This window comes from Aquarana catesbeiana, linkage group LG06, assembly GCF_042186555.1.
Source record: "Aquarana catesbeiana isolate 2022-GZ linkage group LG06, ASM4218655v1, whole genome shotgun sequence".
NCBI classification, from domain to species: Eukaryota; Metazoa; Chordata; class Amphibia; order Anura; family Ranidae; genus Aquarana; species Aquarana catesbeiana.
Window position 1 is genome coordinate 67605294 of NC_133329.1, and position 26567 is coordinate 67631860.

General features: G+C 42.7%; 1 protein-coding gene across 17 annotated transcripts in view; it reads left to right on the forward strand.

Moving 5' to 3' along the window:
- Positions 1–26567, forward strand: part of LOC141148583 (uncharacterized) — a 177803-nt gene that overhangs the window by 70407 nt on the left and 80829 nt on the right. For all 17 annotated transcript variants that reach the window (XM_073636148.1, XM_073636149.1, XM_073636153.1 and 14 more), the window contains one exon: positions 18538–18867. In XM_073636148.1, coding sequence (XP_073492249.1) covers positions 18538–18867 — 330 coding nt within the window. The remainder of the gene's footprint in view (positions 1–18537; positions 18868–26567) is intronic.

Genomic DNA, 26567 nt, shown 5'->3' on the forward strand with positions numbered 1-26567 from the left:
ATAAATATCTGCCTACATTACAGTAAAACACCATCTGAGTTGACCATAAAAGCAAGGAATAGATCGCCTCCTCACCGCACTTCCACTTCCCACACCCTGTGTGGGAAGTGATGTCACAGGCTCCACCCGACGCGTTGTGTCACTGGTCACATGACTTCACCGGTTATGTTGGATATCAATTTATGAACTTTATTTAATAAATTTTTCTGCACTTTCAACGTTTTCCTTCAACACTCACATTATAAATGTTTTTTTTTTTATTATTTGCAGTTTGATGATTACATATGTTTGCAGTTAGTGTGGGAGTTCACTATTTATTGGTAGCAGCTGTTCGGCTCACTAATTAATCAATTATTGTCACGTATAGCAGTGCAAGCATTTTCTTATCCAAGATGAAATAATATTTAACCTCCTAATTAAAGTGGATGTAAGCCCTTACATAAACCCAGTGAAGTGGATAATACACAGAGATGAAACAAATCTCCCTACATAAGTTTTACATGTATATCTGCTGTCTTCAGCTCTATATATTCTGTAGAATGTGCACATCGAGTTAGAAAATGTTCTTCCTGTTTCAGCAATGGGAGAGCAGTCTGCGCATACACTGTATGTGAGCTGATTGGAGGAAAGGCACACCCCCCCCCCCCCCTGCACATAGGCAGAGGAAGAAAGGAACATGCAGAGCTGTTCTGTGAATAGACAAGCTCTCTGCTTATCTGTCTCTAAGTTCCCTCCCCAACACAAATTTCCAGCTGCTATTATCTCGTGTCAGAGAACTTGTCAGAAGTTATCAGGCTGATAACAGAAGAATGGAGCAGCAGAAAGACACTGGACCTAGTGCTTTGGAGAGAGATAAGTAAACACTACAGATAAATGTGCCCAGCTCAGGGTTCACAACCACTTTAAAGAAGATTTTGCACTGAAATTCAAGTGGTTTTAAACCCTTACAGACCACTTTGTGCTACAGGTAAGCCTATAGTAAGGCTTACCTGCAGCTACCCAGGATATTTCCTAAACCTGCACGCTTTAGGAGATCTCCCCTGTATTTGCATGTGCCGACGTCATTGGCACATGTGCACTGACACAAACTGAGGCAATGGCACGTATGTGCCGTTGCTTCAGTGAGTGTGCCATTACTGCGCACATGCGCAGGAGTGACGTCATCGCGGCTCCGAGCAATCACATTGCCAGAGCCGTGATACCCGGAAGTTACCCCCGGGAGTGATGTCGGCCGCTGGAGTGGTGTAGGGGCACCGCAGCGAGGGCTTCGATCTCAGGTGAGTATTACATAATGAGCTAGTATGCTATGCATACTAGCTCATTATGCCTTTGTCTTGCAAGTGTTAGTATTTTTTTTAGCGTAGCGGTTTTTCAAAAGCAATTTTTTGGGAAAAAAGACACATTAATGAATTAAAAAGAAAAAAGGAACAGTAACTTTTTTTGTAAAATGTGAAAGAGGATGTTACGCCAAGTAAATAGATACCTAACATGCCATGCTTTGAAATTGCGCACACTCGTGGAATGGCAACAAACTACGGTACCTAAAAATCTCCATAGGAGACGCTTTAAAAAAAAATAATGGTTATCAGGTTAGAGTTACAGAGGTCTTTTGTTAGAATTATTGCTCTCACTCTGATGATCGTGTGTCATTTGAACACCGCTTACGTTTGAGGGTGTGACTTACACATGCTTTTTCTTTGCTGCGCGAGCACGCTCCCTGCGGTGGGGTACTTTAAAAATGTTTTCTTTTTCTTTTTTTTTTTTTACATTGTCCTTTTAAAAAAAAAAAATATTGTGATCACTTTTATTGCTGTCACAAGGAATGTAAACATCCCTTGTGACAGTAATAGATGGTTACAGGTACTCTTTATGGAGGTATCGGGGGGTCTAAAAGACCCCAAATCCCTCCTTTGCAAAAACGGCGATTCTGAATACTGTAATTTTTTTAAAGAATCCAAGCCATTGGCAGTCGAGTAAACTGGAAGTGACGTTGTGACGTCGTTTCTGGGATTTTACATAGGAGACCCGATCAAAGCCGTATTCTGGCTTCCTTCTAGTCTCAGCCTAGCTGCCGGAAGTGCCAGATCATGGATTGAGTCTCCTGGTGGGACGGGTGGCCCAGGAAGAGCGGTAGAAGGCAGTGGGAGAGGGGGACGTCCCCTTCCGCTCCTTTAGGATAACAGCCGAGTGGCTTAAAGCCACATCGGTTGTTATCACTAAAGAGTCGACCACCCGCTCTAAAAAAATGGTACCAGGGTGATGCCTGCAGCTGCAGCCATCGCCCCGGTATAACCCCTTAAAGCCACAAACGCAAAATTGCATACGGTCGGCACTAAGGGGTTAACATGTGTTCGACTCTCCTCAGACACCTATCAAAACTAATTGATTGCCTAACAGCCCAATACACATTGTCATGAAAGAGAAGTTGTGCTCCGTCGCATGGCAAAAAAAAAAAAGTGGTATGTCAAACCCGAACACTTTAGCGGCGCACAGCTATTTTTTTTAATAGTATAAACTATTCATATATTTTGCTATTAAAGTGGAGTTCCACCCAAAAATGGAACTTCCACTTTAAGAGAAGGTGACCCCCGAACATGCCATATTTGGCATGTCATTTTTTGGGGGGGGGAGCGGAAACCCTCTTTTTAGAGGGTTCCAGCTCCCACTTCCTCCCGGGGCACCGCGGCGCTGGAAGTAAGTTCACCTCTCCCCCCTCCCTCTCGGCAATCATCTGGGTCACAGTTCCCAGATGATTGCCCAGCCAGTCCAAGCACGCAGCACAGGTCGCACAATGCGTGCCCGCCTACGGTCCTGCAGAGAGGAGGGGGAGACGAGCGGGGCTTTGTTCCCCCGCATCGCTGGACCATGGGACAGGTAAGTGTCCGATTATTAAACATCAGCCGCTGCAGTATTTGTAGCTGCTGACTTTTAATTTTTTTTTTTTAGTCGGAACTCCGCTTTAAATAACATTTCTAACCATATGAAGTTAATAACAAGAGTTTCCCTTTACATCAGAGTCCACAGAGTTCCCCTTTTACATCTGAACTTGCAGTAACTTTCACTGTAAGGGGGGACTTTGCAGACTCTGACGTAAGGAGAACTTTAGGGACTCTAACATAAGGGATGCTCTGAGAACCCTAATTTAAGGAGGAACACTGAGAACTCTTATGTAGGGAGAGGACTCTGATGTAACGGGGAACACTGTGCCCTTTGGTGTAAAGGGGAACTCTGATCTAAGGGGTGCTCTGAGAACCCTGATAAACCTTAGTGTACTCTCTCAGAGGCAGGAGAGAGAAGAGACTTCAGTCAGAGACAGGGATGGATGGTGAGCTCACTCACCCCTTGGCAGTCAGCACCTCTCATCCAGATGTATCTGAAGCTGCTGGACTTCAAATTTACAGCCCCCGCTCTCCTTTTCTGAGGCACAGCGCCAGGGAATGGAGTGTGGACAGACACAGAGGGGTAGGGGCCGGACTAAGAGGTGCAGATCGAGCCCTCTCTCCTCTCCCGTCTGTGTGTGTTTGGTGGGGGGGATTACTAGTGTTGGCTTTGGGCAGTGTGAAAGAGAGTGTAACAGACACTCTCAGCTTAGACAACTGCAGCCAGCAACCCTGCTGGGAAGCCATAGTCAAGTCTGAATAATGTGTCCGGGTTTCAGGCAGTCTGAAACCCGGACACATGATTCCAAACCCGCACTGTCCGGGTGAATCCCAGACAGGTGGCAACCCTAACCCTATATGAGTGGGGTGGTGCTACACCTGCAATGCAACCATGTCCAACAGGCCTGATAAGGTGACCCCCTTGTCCTCCCTTATCTTCACACAAGCCGGTCAGAAACTTGGCAGCTACATGATAATTTAGTTCAACAGGCTTGCTCTGTCTAATTTAATTTCAAATTGAGATTATTTGTCTAACTATTGATCACTAATATCAAAAAAATATTTTCCATTCCCCCCAATTAAGAAAATATTTGTGATATTATCTCACCTTTTATATTTTAATGTCACATTACAGGGCTATTAGACCACCTCTTACAGCACTTGCTTGCTGTGGCAGTGGAACGGGCAGGGGGCTTAGAATATACACTGAGGTCCTGAGATCTGAGATTTTGAAAAAACTGGTAAGCTCTTTAGGACAGAAAAGTTTGCTGGAAAATTAAGATTAACAGCTTCAGGTCTGCCCTATAGCAGTTTTTTTTTCTTTTTGTTTGCTATTGCAATGAAGATAATTGTAATAGCAAAGTTTACCATTCATGACACTGTGATTACTAGTGATCTGTGATTGGCTGCAGCTAATCACATGGTACAGGGTGCTGTGATTGGCCCAGGTACCATGTGATAGCTTTGGGCCAATCACAGCATAAGCAACACAGCTGTTGTGAATTAATTAATTCATAACCGCTTTATTCACACTGTGATCCTGTGATTGCATAGGGGTCACTTGATCACCATGCCCTGAGTACTGGAATTTGCAATCCACTGTGTGCGGTGGACATATCGGTTGCTTGGGAGGTAGGGATGGGCTTTATGTTCGGGTCGAACATGAGTTCGACTCGTACATTGGCTGTTCGCCCGTTCGGCGAACAGCGAACAATGTGGGGTGTTCGCGGCAAATTTGAAAGCCGCGGAACACCCTTTAAAAGTCTATGGGAGAAATCAAAAGTGCTAATTTTAAAGGCTTATATGCATGGTATTGTCATAAAAAGTGTTTGGGGACCTTGGTCCTGCCCCAGGGAACATAGATCAATGCAAAAAAATGGGTGACCCCACCCCCCTCTGACAACACGGGGAAAGTCACAGGGAAGTCCCCGTAAAGTCCCCATGCGTTAGAGGAGAGCGGGGTCACCGGGTGGCCCCGCCCTCCGTTATATAAGAAGTGTCAGAAGGACCGAAGCGTCACACGTCGAAAGACTCCCACTGAGGCGGATGGTGTGGATGAAGCGGAGAAGAAGCAGGAGGAAGATGAGGGATGAGAAGAGCGCAGGAAGAAGGAGATGGAGAAGAAGAAATTGGAGAAGAAGAAGATGGAGGAAGAAGAAGAACACCGAAGGAAGACCAAAAGAAAGAAGAAATTAATAAAGGACTTGTCAAAAACCATCTCTTGTGTTTTTTAACCTTTTTGACTCTTTTTTTGTGAAATGGTAGGGGTACATTTGTACCCCATTACCAATTCACACAGGGGGGCCAGGATCTGGGGGTCCCCTTGTTAAAGGGGGCTTCCAGATTCCAATAAGCCCCCCGCCCGCAGACCCCCACAACCACGGGGCAAGGGTTGTGGGGATGAGGCCCTTCTCCCCATCAACATGGGGACAAGGTGCACTCTCCCAATGTTGTGGGCATGTGGCCTGGTATGGTTCAGGAGGGGAGGGCTGCTCTCTCGTCCCCCCTCTTTTACTGCGGCCTGCCAGGTTGCGTGCTAGGATAAGGGTCTGGTATGGATTTTTGGGGGGACCCCACGCCACTTTTTTTTTAATTTTGGCGCGGGGTTCCCCTTAAAATCCATACCAGACCTGAAGGGCCTGGTATGAAATTTAGGGGGACCCCCACGCATTTTTAAAAAATTTTGGTTCGGGGTTCCCCTGTGGGGAAATTCCATGCTGTTTTTATCAATGAACTTTTATGTGTATTGCCGGACTGACAATTCATTATAGCCGGCGCTAGCGATAGTAGTTTTACATGACTTTTTTTCCTTTCCTGTCAGACTGTTCTAAACACTGGAAACATGCGCACCTTTACAGGCATACTATAGACACCCCCCAGGTACAAAATTTAAAGGAATATTACACTGTTATTGTTTCACTTTAAGCATTAGTAAAATCACTGCTCCCGAAAAAACTGTGATTTTTAAAACTTTTTTTGTATTGATACATGTCCCCTGGGGCAGGACCCGGGTCCCCAAACACTTTTTATGACAATAACTTGCATATAACCCTTTAAAATTAGCACTTTTGATTATTCATGTTCATGTCCCATACACTTTAACGGTGTTCGCATGTTCAAACAAATTTTTTGCCTGGTCGCATGTTCTGGATGCGAACCGAACCAGGGGGTGTTCGGCTCATCCCTAGTGGGAGGGGAAGGGGGAGGAAAGGAAGGGAGAGGGAAAGGGAGGGGAGGGGGTGCAGCGCCCCTCTCGGCCCCAGCAGACAAAATGACTTACATGTACATGATTTTGCCTGCAGGTGCTGACCTTCTGCTACGGTAAGTACTGTGGCTGGTCGCCGAGTGGTTAAAATTAAATTTAATGTGTTTTTTTATAGATTGTATTGTGCAAAATCTTGTGACATCAAATGCAATTACCACCATTTTATTCTACAGGGCCTCTTCTTTCAGAAAATATATAATTTTTTGGGAGTTTGTAGTAATTTTCTAGCAAAAAAATGCAGATTTTAAAGCAGAATTTAACTGTATCTAAGCACCACAAACTGAGAGCACTATTTATATATTTTTAACCGCACCCATTAATCCATGTCTCCATGCGTTATTTTGTTGAGAATCCAATTAAAAAAAAAGTACATCCAAGCTGCACTGGGGCTTTGATATGAGTTTAAACAATGTAGCGAGAGGGAAAAAAACATTTGAAGATCCCACTGGCTCAGGTTAGGCTGCCCACAACAGACAAGGCTACCCTCCAGTGGGTTACCATTAAAAAAAGTGCAAACATACATGGAAGGAGAACCAGACTCAGGCTGCATTCACACCTGAGCGTTTTCAGCTCATAAAACGCCCCAAAAAAAAAAAACACCCCAAAAAAAAAGCCCAAAAAAGAAAATCCCATTTATTTCAATGGCACCTGTTCACATCTGAGCATTTTGTCACCTGAAGCAAAACGCCTAAAAAATGTCCTAAGCTCAAAAAAGAACATAAGCTTCTTTGGGGGAGATTGCAGGCATTTTTCTGCCTTTTACATTGGTGACCTGAATAAAATTGCAGTAAAAACGCTGCAAAATCGTGGTAAAATTGCAGTAAAAACACACGACTTTGAAACGCTCAGGTGTGAATGCAGCCTAAAAGTTAAGAGTCCAAATTCATTTATTGAGATTGTGTTAAAAGACAGACAGACTGTCTTTTGGTTCCACCTGCTATATTAGCAGTGTTCCATTAAAATGTGCTCTTCCTCATTCTGGCTTTTAACTCTATGCTACCATCTACTGGGAATTTAATAGAAATGCCACGAGTTTTACTTTCTCTATGCACAGAACTATAATCCTGGACTGCTGGAGCTGGAAATGTGATACTTATTATTTATTTAATTTTTTATGGGGTACCTGATTTTGACATACTTACACTCTCCCCCACAAAATTTTATGTCATCCCCGACATACGCAGATTTTAGTATAAGAACCGTTCCTTTCCCCATCTCACTAAAACCATAGGGAGCCAGGGCTAAGTAGTAATCCAATTACTGGAGGAACTGTCCTCCCAGTGACATCTACTCCCAGTTATGTCACAGCTTCCCACTAGGTCCAGAGCGCTCATGTACCTAGGGAAATATTGATGCATATAGCCAACTAATTAGTAAACCTCAACAACACAGGTTTGTGTAGGTTATTGAGAAGATAAGGTTTGATTAAAAAACTAGGGGACACCTTATTACTTCTGTCCTTTTTCCAATAAGGTGGAATATCCATGGTATGTTACGAGTACAGTGCATCATAACCATCTAATACTCTCTACCTTTTTGTTGTTGGCCGACTTTACTTTAACTACCTAGTCCCATCACTTGAAGCTATTTTTGCTTGACCTGGAATCTCTGGAGTGAGAGTGCAGGACATTTCCCTTTGTTAACGACAGAAGATAACACCTAACATCTTCGACATAAGTAAACAACTCTAACATAGTAACCATTATTAGACCGTAGCATAATAGACATGACTACTTTTACCAGTCCTCAGCAAAACATTCTGGACTTAAATACCAGCTAGGGCAAATAGGTAGTGTATGAATACGGTCTATGACCTGTACAGCTGCATTTCTGGCAACACTACTGGGTTGATCCAAAGTGTCATAAGTCAGAGCATTTGGTTGTCTCCTGTTCCTGCTGGGCTGGATCCTGCATTGAGGAAGGGCATCTGAAGCATCTTCATGCTCGCCTTCGTCACTGTCAACTGTCTTTGTTGGCTTTCCGGGTGAAGGATTTTCTTCTTCTATTTCCCCTGGTGAACATGCAGTTTGTTCAGGTTGACCCACAGACTCGTCCTCTGTAGTTTCCACTGTATCTTCCTCTGTAGTTTCCTCTGTAGCTTCTGGTGTAGCTTCCTCTGTACTTTCTTTTGTAACTCCCTCTGTAACTTCCTCATTAAAATAATTCCTCATAAAAATAATAATAATGAAGACCAGAAGAAGATGGAAGAAGAAGCGGGGAAAGAAGAAGACATTAATAAAGGAATTGTCAAAAATCGGCTACTGTCTTTTTTAACATTTTTGACACTTTTTTTGTGAAATGGTAGGGGTACATTGGTACCCCATTACCATTTCACACGGGGGGCAGGATCTGGGGGCCCCCTTGTTAATTTTGGTTGGTGGTTCCCCTTATTATTCATACCAGACCCAAAGGGCCTGGTAATGCACTGTAGGGGAATCCCAGGCCGTTTTTTTCAATGACTTTTATGTGTATTGCAGAGACCAGACAATTCATTATAGCCGGTGCTAGCGCTAGTACTTTTAAATGACTTTTTTTCCTTTAGAAATTTAATTTTTTTCTCGGACTGTTCTAAACATGGGAAACATGTGCCACTTTACAGGCATACTATAGACACCCCCCAGGTACGAAATTTAAAGGAATATTTCACTTTTATTGTTTCACTTTAAGCATTATTAAAAGGACTGCTACAGAAAAAACGGCAATTTTTAAAACTTTTTTTTGCACTGATACATGTCCCCTGGGGCAGGACCAAGGTCCCCAAACACTTTTTATGACAATACCATGCATATTAACCTTTAAAATTAGCACTTTTGATTTCTCCCATAGACTTTTAAAGGGTGTTCCGCGGCTTTCAAATTTGCTGCGAACACCCCAAATTGTTCGCTATTCGGCGAACAGCCAATATTTGAGTTGAACTGATGTTCGACCCAAACAGACAGCCCATCCCTAGTCTGCAGCCCCAAGGTCTGATCGGTTCCAGCAACCATCGCCAGTGTCTGATTTACATGATGCAGGAATACCTAGAGGCAAGATCAGACTTGGAGACCTTTCCAACTGATAATCCACTGGGTTACTGGGTCTTGAGGATGGATCACTGGCCAGAGCCTGCACAATATGCAATTGAGCTACTGGCCTGTCCTGCATCCAGCGTTCTTTGTGAACGCACATTCAGTGCTGCTGGAGGCTTTGTAACCGATCACAGAGTGCGCCTGTCCACAGACTCAGTTGATCGGCTCACCTTCATAAAAATGAATCAGTCTTGGATCACCAGCTACCAAGCACCTGATGCTGATGTAACCAATTCATTTTTCTATGAATGTGAGATCCCTTGAAGACTGCCTATGCTGAGTAATTATCCTGTTATGCTGAGTGACTATCCTATTCCTCCTCAATGTTCATGTTGATAGCTTCTAAGAACATTTTTGTTTCCTCGCACCACCACCAGTGCCCAAGGCCCAATTTCTCTGTCCCTGTTTAACAAGGGCGTGTAATTACAATTTTTGCTGTAATATTTCGCAGCAGGGCTCGTTCTTGCGCTCAACTAGAGTATCTGTTAGGGGTTGCAGTGTTGTGGCACCACCACCAGTGCCTATGGCCCAATTTTTCTGCCCCTGTTTAACATTGAACCGGGATGGAGGAGGGGATTTGAACGGCCCCACTATCCTCATTTAAAGTCCCAAATAACTTTTTTCTTCTTTAATCAAATAATTAGGGATGGAGGCACATGGTCGCACTATCAATCAAAATATTTTCTTTACCAATTAATTTTTCAGTTGTTTTTATTTCATTTCCAACTTTCAAACTATGTATTTTGATTGTCCCCATATAGAAATAAATAACAGGATGCTATTTTATTTTCTTGATCTTTGATACTTTGATCTTTCGCGTTATATGTGCGCATTGGTGGCATCGGCCGTTGTTTGTCCTATGCCCTTGCCTCTTTTGCCACGTCCCGGAGCTGCGACGTGCACTGGGGATTTCCCCTTTACCCTGTTCTGATGTGGGGCGGGCGGGGTCTCCTTCACTGCGCGTTAACGTCATGCCCCTTGTGCGGTTGTTTGGCATCCTCGTGGCGCACTTATACCGGCTGCTTGGTTCACCATCTCCAGCGCTTGTCCTTGTTATAATGTATCTTTTAATGGAATATAAAATATTAATATATAGCTATATGCATAAGTATGTAAATATATGAACATTTGAATGAATTTATTCAATTGTCATTTTATCCAAATTATAATTCTGCTCCCGTGTGCCTCATTCAAAGTCCTGCCTTTTGTTCTCTTTTTTTCTCTAATATTGAACCGGGATGGAGGAGGGGATTTGAACGGCCCCACTATCCTCATTTAAAGTCCCAAATAACTTTTTCTTCTTTTAATGCGTGTAATTACAATTTTTGCTGTAATATTTCGCAGCAGGGCTTCTTCTTGCGCTCAACTAGAGTATCTGTGAGGGGTTGCAGTGTTGTGGCACCACCACCACTTCCTAAGGCCCAATTTTTTCTGCCCCTGTTTAACAGGGGCATGTGATTACAATTTTTGCTGTAATATTTCGCAGCAGGGCTCGTTCTTGCACTCAACTAGAATATCTGTAAGGGGTTGCAGTGTTGTGGTACCACCACCAGTGCCTAAGGCCCAATTTTTCTGCCCCTGTCTAACAGGGGCGTGTAATTACAATATTTGCTCTAATATTTCACGGCAGGGCTCGTTCCTGTGCTGAACAACAGAATCTGTGAGGGGTTACAGTGTTGTGGCACCATCACCACTGCCTAAGACCCAATTTTTCTGCCCCTGTTTAACAGGGGCGTGTAATTACAATTTTTAACCTAATATTTCACAGCAGGGCCCAATCCTGCGCACACCAAGAGTAACTGTGAGGGTTTACAGTGTTGTGGCACCACCACCACACCACCACCAAAGGCCCAATTTTTCTGCCCCTGTTCAAAAGGGGAAGTAATTACAATTCTTGATATAATATTTCACAGCAGGGCCCGTTCCAGCGCCCACCAAGAGTAACTGTGAGGGCTTACAGTGTTCTGGTACCACCAACACCTAAGGCCCAATTTTCTGCAGAGTATATAGGGCGGGCCGTATAGTATATACATAGACAGGCGGTCCCCTACTTTCAAACATCCGACTTACAAACGACTCCTACTTACAAACAGAGGGAGACAACAGGAAGTGAGGAAATCTACCCCTAGGAAGGGAAATTCTCTCCTGTAAGAGTTAATATGGGAAAAAGGTGTCTCCACTGATGCTTTATCACCAATCCTTGTTTCCCTAATAACCCCAAATTTTCAAAATCCAATTGTCATTGGGACAGAAAGTGAGGTGAAATCTTCTGAACAGGGGCACATACAGCAAAACAAATGTTACAGGGGTGATAACCCTTCCCTATGTTATCCAAAAAGCTTAAAAATAGATTTTTTGGCTGGAGCTACAGTTACAAAATGTACCTGTTCCAAATTACAAACAGATTCTACTTAAGAACAAACCTACAGTCCCTGTCTTGTTTGCACCACCTGTATACTGCTGTTCAGAGTATATAGGGCCTGGTGGCCCCACGCCTTTTCTTTTTTTAATTTGTGTGCGGGATTTCCCTAATATCCATACAAGACCCAAAGGCCCTGGTAATGGGGGGGGTGCCCATCCTGTTTTTCTCAATAATTTTCATCCATATTTCCAGGACCCGACATTACATTACAGCCGCAAGCAGGTTTAAATGACCTTTATTCCTGTAGAAATGTCATTTTGTGCAGGGACTGTTGTAAACACGGGAAACATGCGCCACTTTACAGGCATACTATAGACACCCCCCAGGTACGATATTTAAAGGAATATTTTACTTTTATTTTTTCAATTTGAGCATCATTAACCACTTCCCGCCCGCCCTATAGCGGATTGACGTCCGGGAAGTGGTTCTGTTATCCTGACTGGGCGTCATATGACGTCCAGCAGGAAAACATGCCGCCGCGCTCCCCCGGGGGCGTGCATCGCGGCGATCGGTGGAGCGGTGTGTCAGCCTGACACACCGCTCCACTGATCTTGGTAAAGAGCCTCCGGCGGAGGCTCTTTACCACGTGATCAGCCATGTCCAATCACGGCTGATCACGCTGTCAATGGGAGGACCCGGGTCCCCAAACACTTTTTAGGACAATAACTTGCATATTAGCCTTTAAAATTTGCACTTTTGATTTTTCACGTTCGGGTCCCATAGACTTTAACGGTGTTCGAATGTTCGCGTGAACTTTCGGTCCGTTCGCATGTTCTGCCGCTAACCGAACCGGGGGGTGTTCGGCTCATCTCAATCAGTGTCTATAATTATTTTCCATATCCCTGTATGTTGTGTTCCTTAAGATGCACATCTAAGAGTCTCTTAAAGCTATCAATACTCCCTGCAGCTACCACCAATTGTGGAAAAGAGTTCCACATCCCAATTGCCCTGACTGTGAAAAATCCCCTTCGCAGTTAAAGGTTAAACTGCTTCAACTCCACTCTCATTGTGCGGCCCTGTGTCCTCTTACACACCTTATGACTTAATCGTTTTTTTTTCCTCCTCTGGGATTGCCTTGGAGGTATTTGTAAATCGCTATCATGTCCCCTTAAGCGTCTTTTCTCCAGCGTGAATAAATTTAGTGTTTGCAGTTCTTCCTCGTAATTGAGGTCCTCCAGTCCCCTTATTAGTTTTGTTGCCATTTTTTGGACTGTGTCCAGTTCCAGCACATCCCTTCTGCGGACTGGTGACCAGAACTGGACAGAATACTCCAGATCTGGTCTAACCAATGTTTTATAAAGTGGTAGGATTATTTTTTTTATCTCTGGAGTATATCCCCTTTTTATGAATGCTAATATCCTTCCTGCTTTGGTAGCTGCAGCTTGACATTGCATGCTATTGCTCAATCTGTCATCTACTAGGACCCCCCAGATCGTTCTCCATCCTTGATTCCCCCATTAGTTCCTAATGAGTAGTTTGCATGTTTTTTGCCCCAAAGTGCATTACTTTACATTTCTCCACATTAAACCTCATTTGACATGTTGTTGCCCACTCCATTATTTTGTTCAGGTCTTCCTGTAAGATTTCTATATCCTGATGTGATGTTATTGCCCTACTTAATTTTGTAAATAGTGTAACCAGCGCGCATCATATCTTAGTGTGTATTAAATATAAATGATCCCGATAGTTATGACTACTATTGATATACCACACTTAAAGCCATTTCAGTCCGGCCAAAACTCATGAAAAACGTTATTACTATAGACGTATATTTAAAAAATCGTGAAATTGATTTATTTTCCTATATTAGGAACATTTAAATCCTATACTCACACCACGTGTTCAACAGTGAAACAAAACATGTGTTATTAATTACAATGTTACTTATGAAAATCAATCCGCAACAGTGTAGTGAGCACCCTGAAACATATGTTGCTAGTAACAATGTTACTTGTGACTATCAATTCACAACAATGTGGTGAACACCATACATATCCAAATTAGTGCTAAAAATGTTTATCAGTGGGACACTTATTCCCCTTGAACATCTTAGATGTAGAAACAATGATCAGTCCTTGATGGAAATATCGTAGGGCTGCAACTAACGATTATTTTCATAATCGATTAGTTGGTCGATTATTGTTTCGATTAATTGATTAATCGGTTAATAACCTTAAAAAACAGTGTGGTGTATAATTTAGTTAATATGTAAAGTTTAAAAAAAAAAAAGCAATTAATTCTTAAATATCTCTATGCAGTGGTAAATATAAACAACCAACTATATGATTAGGGAGCATTATATGCTTTTCTGCAGCTTCTCCATTGAAGTATATTGAACCAAAAAAGCACCGTTTTGCGTTAAAAAAAAAAGTCCTTGACCCTTTCCAAATACGCAGCGGCTGAAAAAAAGCATAGATATGAACATGTCCCATAGAAAACCATGTTAAATGAACTGTAGTGCGTTTCTGCAAAAAGCACCAAAAAACACTAAGATGTGAACCAGGTCTAAGACGTTTAGTAACATAAGGGGGTTAAAAAAAAACTAAAATGAGCCCTTTATAGTACAAAAAAAGCAAATAATCTCTACTGTAAGGGGTTCATTTTTTTACTGTAGAACTGTGGAAGTAATATTTACAGTAGAGATTATTTGCTCTTTTTGTACTATAATTATTATTTTTAACCTCATTATGTTACTGGCCGATTAATCGATTATGAAAATAGTAATCCAATAATTTCATAATCGATTAGTTGTCGATTAATTGATTAGTTGTTTCAGCCCTAGAAATATGCTAGGTTGATATTAGCACCAATCTTCTTTATAGAAAGAGACACACCGATATTCCTCCTTTTCACAAATATGGTAAAAAAGGCCGCTTACCGGATCAGATGGATCTCAGGTTAGTGAGATCAGATGAGCATGTTGCATTAGCCTGCCGGCCTCAGATTATCACCTGGGCGTTTTCCTGGGAGATTTCCTAAGAGCCGGTTCACACTGGGACGACTTGTCAGGCGACCTAGTCGCCTGACAAGTCGCCTCCCGTTCTGTACAATGGAACCGTTGTAATCAGTGTTGCCAACTGTCAGTATTTTTACTGGCAGCCAGTAAAAAACAGGCAATTTTCTCCTGCCAGTAAATGCCAGTAAAAGTAAAAGGTTGCCAGTACAAAACATGGCTCTGCTTGGTCCGGAGCTGGCTGAGACCTTCCGAGTGCCTTCTACAGTGTGATCGGGTGGCTCTGGCGGAGGTGGTGCAATGGAGCCAAGCAGAGCAGCCAGAGCCTCGTGTGAGGGCGCCCATTCTAATTTCTTGCCCTCCTGAGTCCTGTCCCTGAGCTACTTACTTACTATATCGAAAATAAAAGAAGAAATATGTTTTTTGCCTTATTGCCTACCTTAAATCATATTGCTAATTGCATATTGTATATGTTTTTAGCCTAAATACTTACTATACTTACTTGCTCAGACTTAGAAAAAGGTTCCTGTACGACTTTGGGGGCGACTTTGGGCGACTTGCATAGACTTCTATACAGAAGTCGTTTTGCAAGTCGCCGCGGAAGTCGTTTGCAGGTTGCCTCGCTGAGCCGACCTGCAAGTCGTGCCGCCCCTGTGTGAACCAGGTCTCAGCCACTGTGCTCCAATTAACAAGTAGATCTGGGCGTTTTCCTGGGAGATTTCCTCAGCCCCTGCGCTCCAATACACAGGCAGATCTATCCTCACTGATACAATGTATCCGGTTTCAAAATATTAGTTCATCCATACAGAAGATACACCTCAGTGGGAATAAAACGAAAAGGGCTCCATAGTGCAAATGTGTTTTATAGATTTATTCAAAATCTCTTTCACAGTCACTTTAAAACAATTCTTTCCACTGCAAATGTTCACAGCAACACTCCACTGCACATCAGGAACTACAAATCAAAAAAACTCCCAAGTATACACCAAACGGAACTCAGATAAAAAAATGGGAACCAGATGACAATTAGCTAAAAATCAGCATACATGCAGAGCGGGAGCAAACCGGCTGACTGCATGGAGAAAGACCAGACAAACGTGATGGCGTCACAGCCTCTAGCTCCACCCGACGCGTTTCCTCTAAACAGGCTTCCACTGGGAACGGAGACATGACTGAATGCTGACACATCACGTTTTTATACTCATATGGCAGGAGACACAGGAAGTGACTTTCCCACATCCCCTTCCTGTGGTCACTTGATAATTATTTACTTTATATCTATAAAATAGATAAATAAATCTATAAAACACATTTTCACTATGGAGCCCTTTTCGTTTTATTCCCACTGAGGTGTATCTTCTGTATGGATGAACTAATATTTTAAAACCGGATACATTGTATCAGTGAGGATAGATCTGCCTGTGTATTGGAGCGCAGGGGCTGAGGAAATCTCCCAGGAAAATGCCTAGATCTGCCTGTGAATTGGAGCACAGTGGCTGAGGAAATCTCCCAGGAAAACGCCCAGGTGATAATCTGAGGCTGGCAGGCTAATGCAACATGCTCATCTGATCTCACTAACCTGAGATCCATCTGATCCGGTAAGAGGTCTTTTTTACCATATTTGTGAAAAGGAGGAATATCGGTGTGTCTCTTTCTATAAAGAAGATTGGTGCTAATATCAACCTAACATATTTCCATCAAGGACTGATCATTATTTCTACATCTAATGCCGCGTACACACGGTCGGACTTTTCAGCTACAAAAGTCCGACAGCCTGTCCGACATACTTCCGGCGGACTTTCGGCAGACTTGCGGCGGACTTGTGGCAGACTTTCTAACGAACGGACTTGCCTACACACGACCACACAAAAGTCCGACGGATTCGTACGTGATGACGTACACCAGACTAAAATAAGGAAGTTCATAGCCAGTAGCCAATAGCTGCCCTAGCGTGGGTTTTTGTCCGTCGGACTAGCACACAGACGAGCGGATTTCGGGGTCCGTCGTAGTTACGACGTAAAGATTTGAAGCATGTTTCAAATCTAAAGTACGTCGGATTTGAGGCTAAAAAAGTACGTTGAAAGTCCGGAGAAGCCCACACACGATCGGATTACCAGCCAGCTTTAGTCCGTCAGCGTCCGTTGGACTTTTGTAGACGAAAAGTCCGACCGTGTGTACGCGGCATAAGATGTTCAAGGGGAATAAGGGTCCCACTGATAAACATTTTTGGCACTAATTTGGATATATATGGTGTTCACCACATTGTTGCGAATTGATAGTCACAAGTAACATTGTTACTAGCAACATATGTTTCAGGGTGCTCACTACATTGTTGCGGATTGATTTTCATAAGTAACATTGTAATTAATAACACATATTTTGTTTCACTGTTGAACACGTGGTGTGAGTATAGGATTTAAATGTTCCTAATATAGGAAAATAAATCAATTTCACGATTTTTTAAATATATGTCTATAGTAATAACGTTTTTCATGAGTTTTGGCCGGATTGAAATGGCTTTAAGTGTGGTATACCAATAGTAGTCATAACTATCGGGATCACTTATATTTAATACACACTAAGATATGATGCTCGCTGGTTACACTATTTACTATTTATTTTTTGGGTCTTTTGTATTTATGGACTAACACGAGCAGCAGCACAAATTTTTTTATTTTTTGTATGGTTAGCGCAAAATCACGTTTCTTTATATACTACTTAATTTTGTGTCATCCACAAAAACTGAGATTGAGCTATTTATCCCATCCTTGATATCATTTATGAAAAAATTTAATAGAATTGGTCCCAAGACAGAGCCTTGGGGTACCCCACTTACCACTCCAGACCAGTCTGAGTACACGTTATTTATCACTACCCTTTGGACACGCCCCTGTGACCAGTTTTTAACACAAGAGCAAATGTTATGGTCCATGCCTGCAGATCTCAGCTTGTAGATTAAGCTCTTACGGGGGACTGTATCGAATGCCTTTACAAAATCCAGGTACACTAAATCCACGGGCCTTCCTCTCTCTAGATGGCAGCTCTCTCCTCGTAGAATGTTAACAGATTGGTCTGGGAAGAACGACCTTTCATAAACCCATGCTGATGACTATTTAATATATTATTTTTAAGGACGCTACTACAAAACAGCACACATTGATTCAACGGTGGTTATACCCAATACCATATAACACTGCACAATACCCCCCACCCACTCAAAAGAAAAAAAAAAAAAACCTCTGTGCTCCAGTGGTCTTGAAAATGGACTGCTCCATCGACAGGAACGGTCCACCGCTGGACCGCGGGGGAGCATGGTTTTTCCGGAGGATTGGCGGATCAAGTGAGTAGAAAGTGCTCACCCTAGAAAAAATTAGCAGTTGACCCATGCAGTTTGGGCACCGCCCGGGTACAGCAGTTGGGCTTTAAAAATTAAAGAGGAACTGCAGTCTGCTCACATAATTTGTAATAAAAACATCTTTGCCATTCTGAAGCTTCCCTCAAAACCACTTTGCATATTATATTATTATTCTGTACTTGCCAAATATGCTGCAGAAATCTCCCCCTACTGAGTCTGGCTGCAACCATTTTAACTGTGGGCAGCTGAAGCTGCTTCCTGTTCACTACCTGGATTTACACAGACACACAGAGGCACACCTCCAGCTCTGTAGCTCACATTGGCCCTCTTGTGACTCATCCCCCTTACCTTCCTGGAAAACTCTCACAAGAGTGAAAGGGCGAGCTTTGCATTATGTCATAAGTGGGCTGTATAAGGTATTTACAGGCAGGAAAAAAATGTTTTATTATCCAACGTTAAAACAACAAGGGCAGAAGATTTAATAGACGGAAAGATGAAAAAATCACTGAAGGTCCTCTTTAGGTTGCACAAGTTTACTTTACCTTACTGTAAATATACTGTACATGTAAGCTTGATTGATTTATATCTCATGCAGGTGGTGCTCTACAGATGACGGGACCTTCTACATGTGTAGCCAGAGTTGGATCCATTGCTCACATTCCCTGCACCTTCACAGCAGATAAACTTCCTGCAGATCCCAGATATTTTACAGTTTTTTGGAATTTAAAAGAAAAACTTATTCTAAGTTATGATAAGAACGTGACATCAACTAATCCCAGATATTCATTGGATAAGGATCAAGCATTAAATGGAATTGCTGATTTAACCATATCGAATACATTGCTATCAGACGGTGGAATCTACACATGTTCAGTCAACTACAGTTCTTTCCTAATGGATAGAAAGATCAGCATGAACGTTTCAGGTACAGAAATTCAGATTTGATTTGTTATTATGGGGAATTTCAAAGAGGATGACTGCTGGGCCTATATAAAAAACATCAGAAAAGGGTTCCCAAAACATCACCTTTCTCGCCACTTTGACGCAGTACATAAACGGGACCCCTCGGGGTTGATCTTTTATGGGATCGACTGCGTCAGGGACCACTGGCGAGGAGGTAACAAAACCACACTCATCTCACAGAACGAAACCGCCTGGATATACAGGCTGGGGTCCCTTGCCCCAAAGGGCCTCAACCTGGACATTGATTTAAATTGTTTTCTAGCCAACCCCTGAGGCACATTAGTAATACACGTATTGGAGCTTAGGCATAGGGGTATCTCCTCATGTGATGTGAGGCCTGGATGCATGTCTACTTCTGGCCAATTACAATTCTCTTTTGGCTACCTATGTATAATAACACACACATCTAGGGTATGAACCCCTATCCGGCTTCATTCAGAGATCCATACATGTCACTAGAGGGTTATGGGTGGGATTAACATGTCCCCTATTACATATGAGTGACACCATCCCTTCACTAGTGGTTTTATAGATGCTCGGTTTTTCGTTTTTCTTTCTCTTTTTTCTCCTTTCTCTTTTCCTTTTTCCATTCCCTCCTGGCATAGAGTTCATATATATATGTGTTTAAAATACTGCATGTTAGCAGTATATATTCCCATAGTAAAGGTAACATTTCCCCAGCATAAGCACTTTAACTGTACCACAGCAGTGGTTGTATGGAATTCTCCATACTGCACAAGTTAAGGTTTATATAAGTTAATACAGTGGGTACAACAAGCATTAAAGATGGTAAAACACTGTTATGCTTGACATAACAAAACTGGCAATATGGCATGGGAATGTATATGCAGGGCCGTATCCTGGCAGCTTCTGGTTATTAAACTGGAAGGTAAAATATTCTCCAAATAAAATCAAGGTGTGGAGGAATCCAGGGCCAACCGACTATATTTGCACGTTAGGAATCAAATACAGGTCTATGGTGTTTGTAGGGGAAGACCGTCACTGTTCCACCTCTGCTGACACCATACTCTAGGTGAGGATGCATATTCCGCCCCATTGTGGTGGGATTGGACGTCTTATATGAAAGGGGTGTGTATCAGATGCCGGCCCTGTACAAAAGGGCGTAGTGCGTGGCATGCGGGCACCGTCGCTGAGGACGTCAATGACGAAACGCGTACGACGGCGCCACGCACGCTACGTCACTTCCGAGTGTGGATCTTGTGTGGAGCGCAGGTGGAACGCAAACACCTTGCTACCAGTTTACGCTGCGGTATCCACAGTAGCCTGCTTATAGGAACGATCCACTCAGTTTTTTATACATGCACCTGGGGTGGTACATTCGAATCACTGGATATTTTTTAATTTAATTTTAATTTTTATTTAATTTTGATTTAGTTCTGTTTTTATTTAGCTTTCAGTTTTTAGTTGTTGGCTGCTGTGTCAGCCATTTATTACCATTATGGTGTAATCATTAGGAAACTTATGGAATAAAACTTTTTACTCTACTACACTATGGGAGCACCTTATTCCTTTTTCCCATGAGGGAGCCATTGAGAATATACCCCAAATAGAACTCGGTGAGCGGATACCCCAGATGATTGTGGTGGAGAGGAGCCTGTGACCGTGATACCCTATGCTGTTTGCCCCTTTCGAGGTTGCGGGAGTCGGTGAGTGGGGACCCGTGAGGGGGAGCACAACAAGTCACATTATCATCTGAGAGCACCCCAGTCACAGCTTGGAGTTAATTTTGAACATTTAATTTTGAACATTGGATCTGAACATTTTGATTGATCACTATATGGACTATAATATTTATTATCACTTATTACGTATTACTATTGTCCTGCTTACACCTGTGATATAGAGGTTTGCAGGAAACCAAGGGTTTAGCACATTTATAATTAATTTAATTTTACTTGGTTTAAGGTGTGTGTATGGGTTTTGCGGATAGGGCAGTATTTATGCTGACCTGTTGGTGAAAACCTAATATTTAATTAGGGGTTCAGCACATAATCCCCAAATATTAGTTTGTTATAGTTTGTAAATATGATCACATGTATCAGGTATGATTTGGTTCACTGAAGACTGCACTATTGCACACTAATTTTCTGCACTTTATAGGGTTGATGGTAACCTGTACTACCAACAGGGGTACTATTGAAGTTACAAGCAGTTTTAGGTACAAGGCATTATATAAAAAAAAACCCCTACCACGTCACCCCATTATCCTCAAGGGAGCGCCATACCCCAGTATACAAGTCAACCACACTACCCAACTCCACGATATCTGGCTTGATACTCCTAATCCACGATTCTCAGTCCGCAGATACTCAGAGAGCATAAAAAACACCATAGCGCAGTATAGCCAATAACAAGTAGTACATTTAATAAATATCTGCCTACATTACAGTAAAACACCATCCGAGTTGACCATAAAAGCAAGGAACAAATCGCCTCCTCACCGCACTTCCACTTCCCACACCCTGTGTGGGAAGTAATGTCACAGGCTCCACCCGACGCGTTGTGTCACTGGTCACATGACTTCACCGGTTTTGTTGGATATCAATTTATGGACTTTATTTAATACATTTTTCGGTACTTTCAACGTTTTCCTTCAACAGTCACATTATAAATGTTTTTTTTTTTATTTGCAGTTTGATAATTACATATGTTTGCAGTTAGTGTGGGAGTTCACTATTTATTGGTAGCAACTGTTCGGCTCACTAATTAACCACTTGACAACTGGGCACTTAAACCCCCTTCCTAACCAGACCAATTTTCAGCTTTCGGTGCTCTCACATTTTGAATGACAATTACTCAGTCATGCAACACTGTACCCATATGAAATTTTTGTCCTTTTTTTTCACACAAATAGAGCTTTCTTTTGGTGGTATTTAATCACCGTTGGGTTTTTTATTTTTTGCGCTTTAAAAGAAAAAAGACTGAAAATTCAGTAAAAAAATGAAATTTTCTTTGTTTCTGTTATAAAATTTAGCAAATGTAGTAATTTTTCTTTGTAAATTTTGGCCACAATTTATACTGCTACATATCTTTGGTAAAAATAAGTACAAATTGGTGTAAATTATTTGGTCTTTGTGAAAGTTTTAGAGTCCAAAAGCTATGGTGCCAATATCTGAAAATTGATCATACCTGAATTACTGACGGCCTATCTATATTCTTGAGACCTTAACATGCCAGAAAAGTACAAATACCCCCCAAATGACCCCTTTTTGGAAAGAAGACATTCCAAGGTATTTAGTAAGGGGCATGGTGAGTTTTTTGAAGTTGTCATTTTTTCCCACGATTCTTTGCAAAATCAATATTTTTTTTTTTATTTTTTTTTTTCCACAAAAATGTCATATTAGCAGGTTATTTCTCACACACCACATATGCATACCACAAATTACACCCCAAAACACATTCTGCTATTACTCCCGAGTACGGCGATACCACATATGTGAGACTTTTACACAGCGTGGCCACATACAGAGGCCCAACATGCACGGAGCACCTCCAGGCGTTCTGGAGCACCCAGGCCAATTCTGACATTTCTCTCCTACATGTAAAAATCATCATTTATTTGCTAGAAAATTACATAGAACCCCAAAACATTATATATGTTTTTTTTTGCAAAGATCCTAGAAAATACAATGGCGGTTGTTGCAACTTTTTATCTTGCACGGTATTTGCGCAGCAATTTTTTGAACGCAAACAAAAGCAGTAAAGTTGGCCCAATGTTTTTGCATAATGTGAAATATGAAGTTACACCGAGTAAATAGATACCTAACATGTCACCCTTCAAAATCGCTCACGCTCGTGGAATGGCGCCAAACTTCGCTACTTAAAAATCCCCATAGGCGACGCTTTAAAAATTTTTACTGGTTACATGTTTTGAGTTACAGAGGAGGTCTAGGGCCAAAATTATTTCTCTCGCTCTACCAATCGCAGCGATACCTCACATGTGTGGTTTGAACACCGTTTTCATATGTGGGCGGGACTTACGTGTGCATTCGCTTCTGCATGCGAGCACACGGACAGGGGCGCTTTAAAAAATTATTATTTTTTTTTTATTGTTCATTTTACTTTATTTATTTTAGTTTGACACTTTTTTCCAAAAAAAAATTTTTTTGATCACTTTTATTCCTATTACAAGGAATGTAAACATCCCTTGTAATAGGAATATGGCATGACAGGTCCTCTTTACAGTGAGATATGGGGTCAATAAGACCCCACATCTCACCTCTAGGCTGGGAAGCCTGAAATAATAAAAAAAAAAAACGATCCTGGCTTCGATCGTAGCGCTGAGACGGTAGAAGCACCGGAGGGCGGCGGGAAGGGGGGTGGTCCCCTCTCGCCTCCCATAAGAACGATCAAGCAGTGGAACAGCCGCTATGATCGTTCCTATGGTGTAGGGAATCGCCGGCTGAAAAAGATGATATCTGAATGATGCCTGTAGCTGCAGGCATCATTCAGATATCCCCGCACAAAGTCAAGGACGTCGTATGACGGCCGGCGGGCAGGAAGTGGTTAAAACACTTTTTTTTTTTTTAACACAAAGCATGTACATACCAAAAATAACACCCCAAAATAGATTCTCCTACTCCTGAGTACGGCGATACCCCATGTGTGAGACTTCCACAGCCTGGCCACATACAGAGGCCGAGTACAGCTGAATATGGCTGAGCATGGCTGCGCATGGCAGGGTATGGCTGCACATGGCTGGGTATCGCCGAGTATGACTGGGTATTGCAGGGTATTGCGGGGTGTTGCAGAGTATTGCGGGGTGTTGCAGAGTATTGCGGGGTGTTGTGGAGTAGTACAGAGTATTGCAGAGTATTGCGGGGTGTTGCGGAGTAGTGCAAAGTATTGCGGGGTGTTGCGGAGTAGTGCAGAGTATGGCGGGGGCATTGCAGAGTATTGTGGGGTATTGCAGAGCATTGTGGGGTATTGCAGAGTATTGTGGGGTATTGCAGAGCATTGTGGGGTATTGCAGAGTATTGTGGGGTATTGCAGAGTATTGTGGGGTGTTGCGGAGTAGTGCAGAGTATTGCAGAGCATTGTGGGGTATTGCAGAGCATTGTGGGGTATTGCAGAGTATTGTGGGGTATTGCAGAGTATTGTGGGGTATTGCAGAGTATAGGGGTATTGCGGGGTATTGCAGAGTATTGTGGGGTGTTGCGGAGTAGTGCAGAGTATTGCAGAGCATTGTGGGGTATTGCAGAGTATTGCAGAGCATTGTGGGGTATTGCAGAGCATTGTGGGGTATTGCAGAGTATTGTGGGGTATTGGACGCCCTCCCAGGATAAGCCGACCGCGCTGTGGCCGTCTTTCGGCTATGGCCCGGTCGGCATGTGGTTAATCAATTATTGTCACATATAGCAGCACGCAAGCAATTTCTTACCCAAGATGAAATAATATTTAACCTCCTAATTAAAGTGGGTGTATGCCCTTACATAAACCAAGTGAAGTGAACAGCCTTGGATAATACACAGAGATGAAACAAATCTCCCTACATAAGTTTTACATGTATATCTGCTGTCTTCAGCTCTATATATTCTGTAGAATGTGCACATCGAGTTAGAAAATGTTCTTCCCGTTTCAGCAATGGAAGGGCAGTCTGGGCATACACTGTGTGTGAGCTGATTGGAGGAAAGGCACCCCCCCCCCCTGCACATAGGCAGAGGAAGAAAGGAACATGCAGAGCTGTACTGTGAATAGACAAGCTCTCTGCTTATCTGTCTCTAAGTTCCCTCCCCAACACAAATTTCCAGCTGCTATTATCTTGTGTGTCGGAGAACTTGTCAGAAGTTATCAGGCTGATAACAGAAGAACGGAGCAGCAGAAAGACACGGGACTTAGTGCTTTGGAGAGAGATAAGTAAACACTACAGATAAATGTGCCCAGCTCAGGGTTAACAACCACTTTAAAGAAGATTTTGCACTGAAATTCAAATGGTTGTAAACCCTTACAGACCACTTTGTGCTACAGGTAAGCCTATAATAAGGCTTACCTGTAGCTACCCAGGATATTTCCTAAACCTGCATGGTTTAGGAGATCTCCCCTGTATTTGCATGTGCTGACGTCATTGGCACATGTGCACTGACACTGAAGCAATGGCACGTATGTGCCGTTGCTTCAGTGAATGTGCCTTTACCGCGCACATGCGCGGGAGTGACGTCATCACAGCTCTGGGCAATCACAGAGCCGGAGCCGCGATACCCGGAAGTAACCCCCGGGAGTGAGGCCAGCTGCCGGAGCGGTGTACAGGCATCGCAGCGAGGGCTTCGATCTCAGATGAGTATTACATAATGAGCTAGCATTCTATGCATACTAGCTCATTATGCCTTTGTCTTGCAGGTGTTAGTTCTTTTTTTTGCGCAGCGGTTTTTCAAACGCAATTTTTTTGGAAAAAAGACACTTTAATTAATTAAAAAGAAAAAAGAAACAGTGAAGTTAGCCGAGTTTTTTGTATAATGTTAAAGAGGATGTTACGGCAAGTAAATAGATAACATGCCATGCTTTGAAATTGCGCACTCGTGGAATGGCAACAAACTCCAGTATCTAAAAATCCCCATAGGAGACGCTTTAAAAAAATGTAATGGTTATCAGGTTAGAGTTACAGAGGTCTTTTGTTAGAATTATTGCTCTCACTCTGATGATCGTGGCGATACCTCACATGTGTTATTTACGTTTACGTTTGAGGGCGTGACTTACGCATGCTTTTTCTTTGCTGTGCAAGCACGCTCCCCGCGGTGGGGTGCTTTAAAAAAAAATATTTTTTTTTCTTCTTTTTTTTTTTCTTTCTTCTTTTTTTTTTTTACATTGTCCTTTAAAAAAAAAATATTCTGATCACTTTTATTGCTGTCACAAGGAATGTAAAAATCCCTTGTGACAGTAATAGGTGGTGACAGGTACTCTTTATGGAGGTATCCCCAAATCCCTCCTTTGCAAAAACGGCGATTCTGAATACTGTAATTTTTTTTAAAAATCCAAGCTATTGGCAGCCGAGTAAACCGGAAGTGACGTTGTGACGTCGTTTCCTGGATTTTACATAGGAGACCCGATCAAAGCCGTATTCTGGCTTCCTTCTAGTCTCAGCCTAGCTGCCGGAGATGCCGGATCATGGATTGAGTCTCCTGGTGGGACGGGAGGCCCAGGAAGAGCGGTGGAAGGCAGTGGGAGAAGGGGGCGTCCCCTTCCGCTCCTTTAGGATAACAGCCGAGTGGCTTAAAGCCACATCAGTTGTTATCACTAAAGAGTCGACCACCCGCTCTAAAAAAATGGTACCAGGGTGATGCCTGCAGCTGCAGCCATCGCCCCGGTATAACCCCTTAAAGCCACAAACGCAAAATTGCATACGGTCGGCACTAAGGGGTTAACACGTGTTCGACTCTCCTCAGACACCTATCAAAACCAATTGATTGCCTAACAGCCCAATACACATTGTCATGAAAGAGAAGTTGTGCTCCGTCGCATGGCAAAAAAAAAAAAGTGGTATGTCAGGGGGTAGCACCTGCCACTACACCCTATATAGGGTTGCCACCTTTTCTTCACGTCAAACCCGAACACTTTAGCGGCGCACAGCAATTTTTTTTTAATAGTATAAACTATACATATATTTTGCTATTAAAGTGGAGTTCCACCCAAAAATGGAACTCCCGC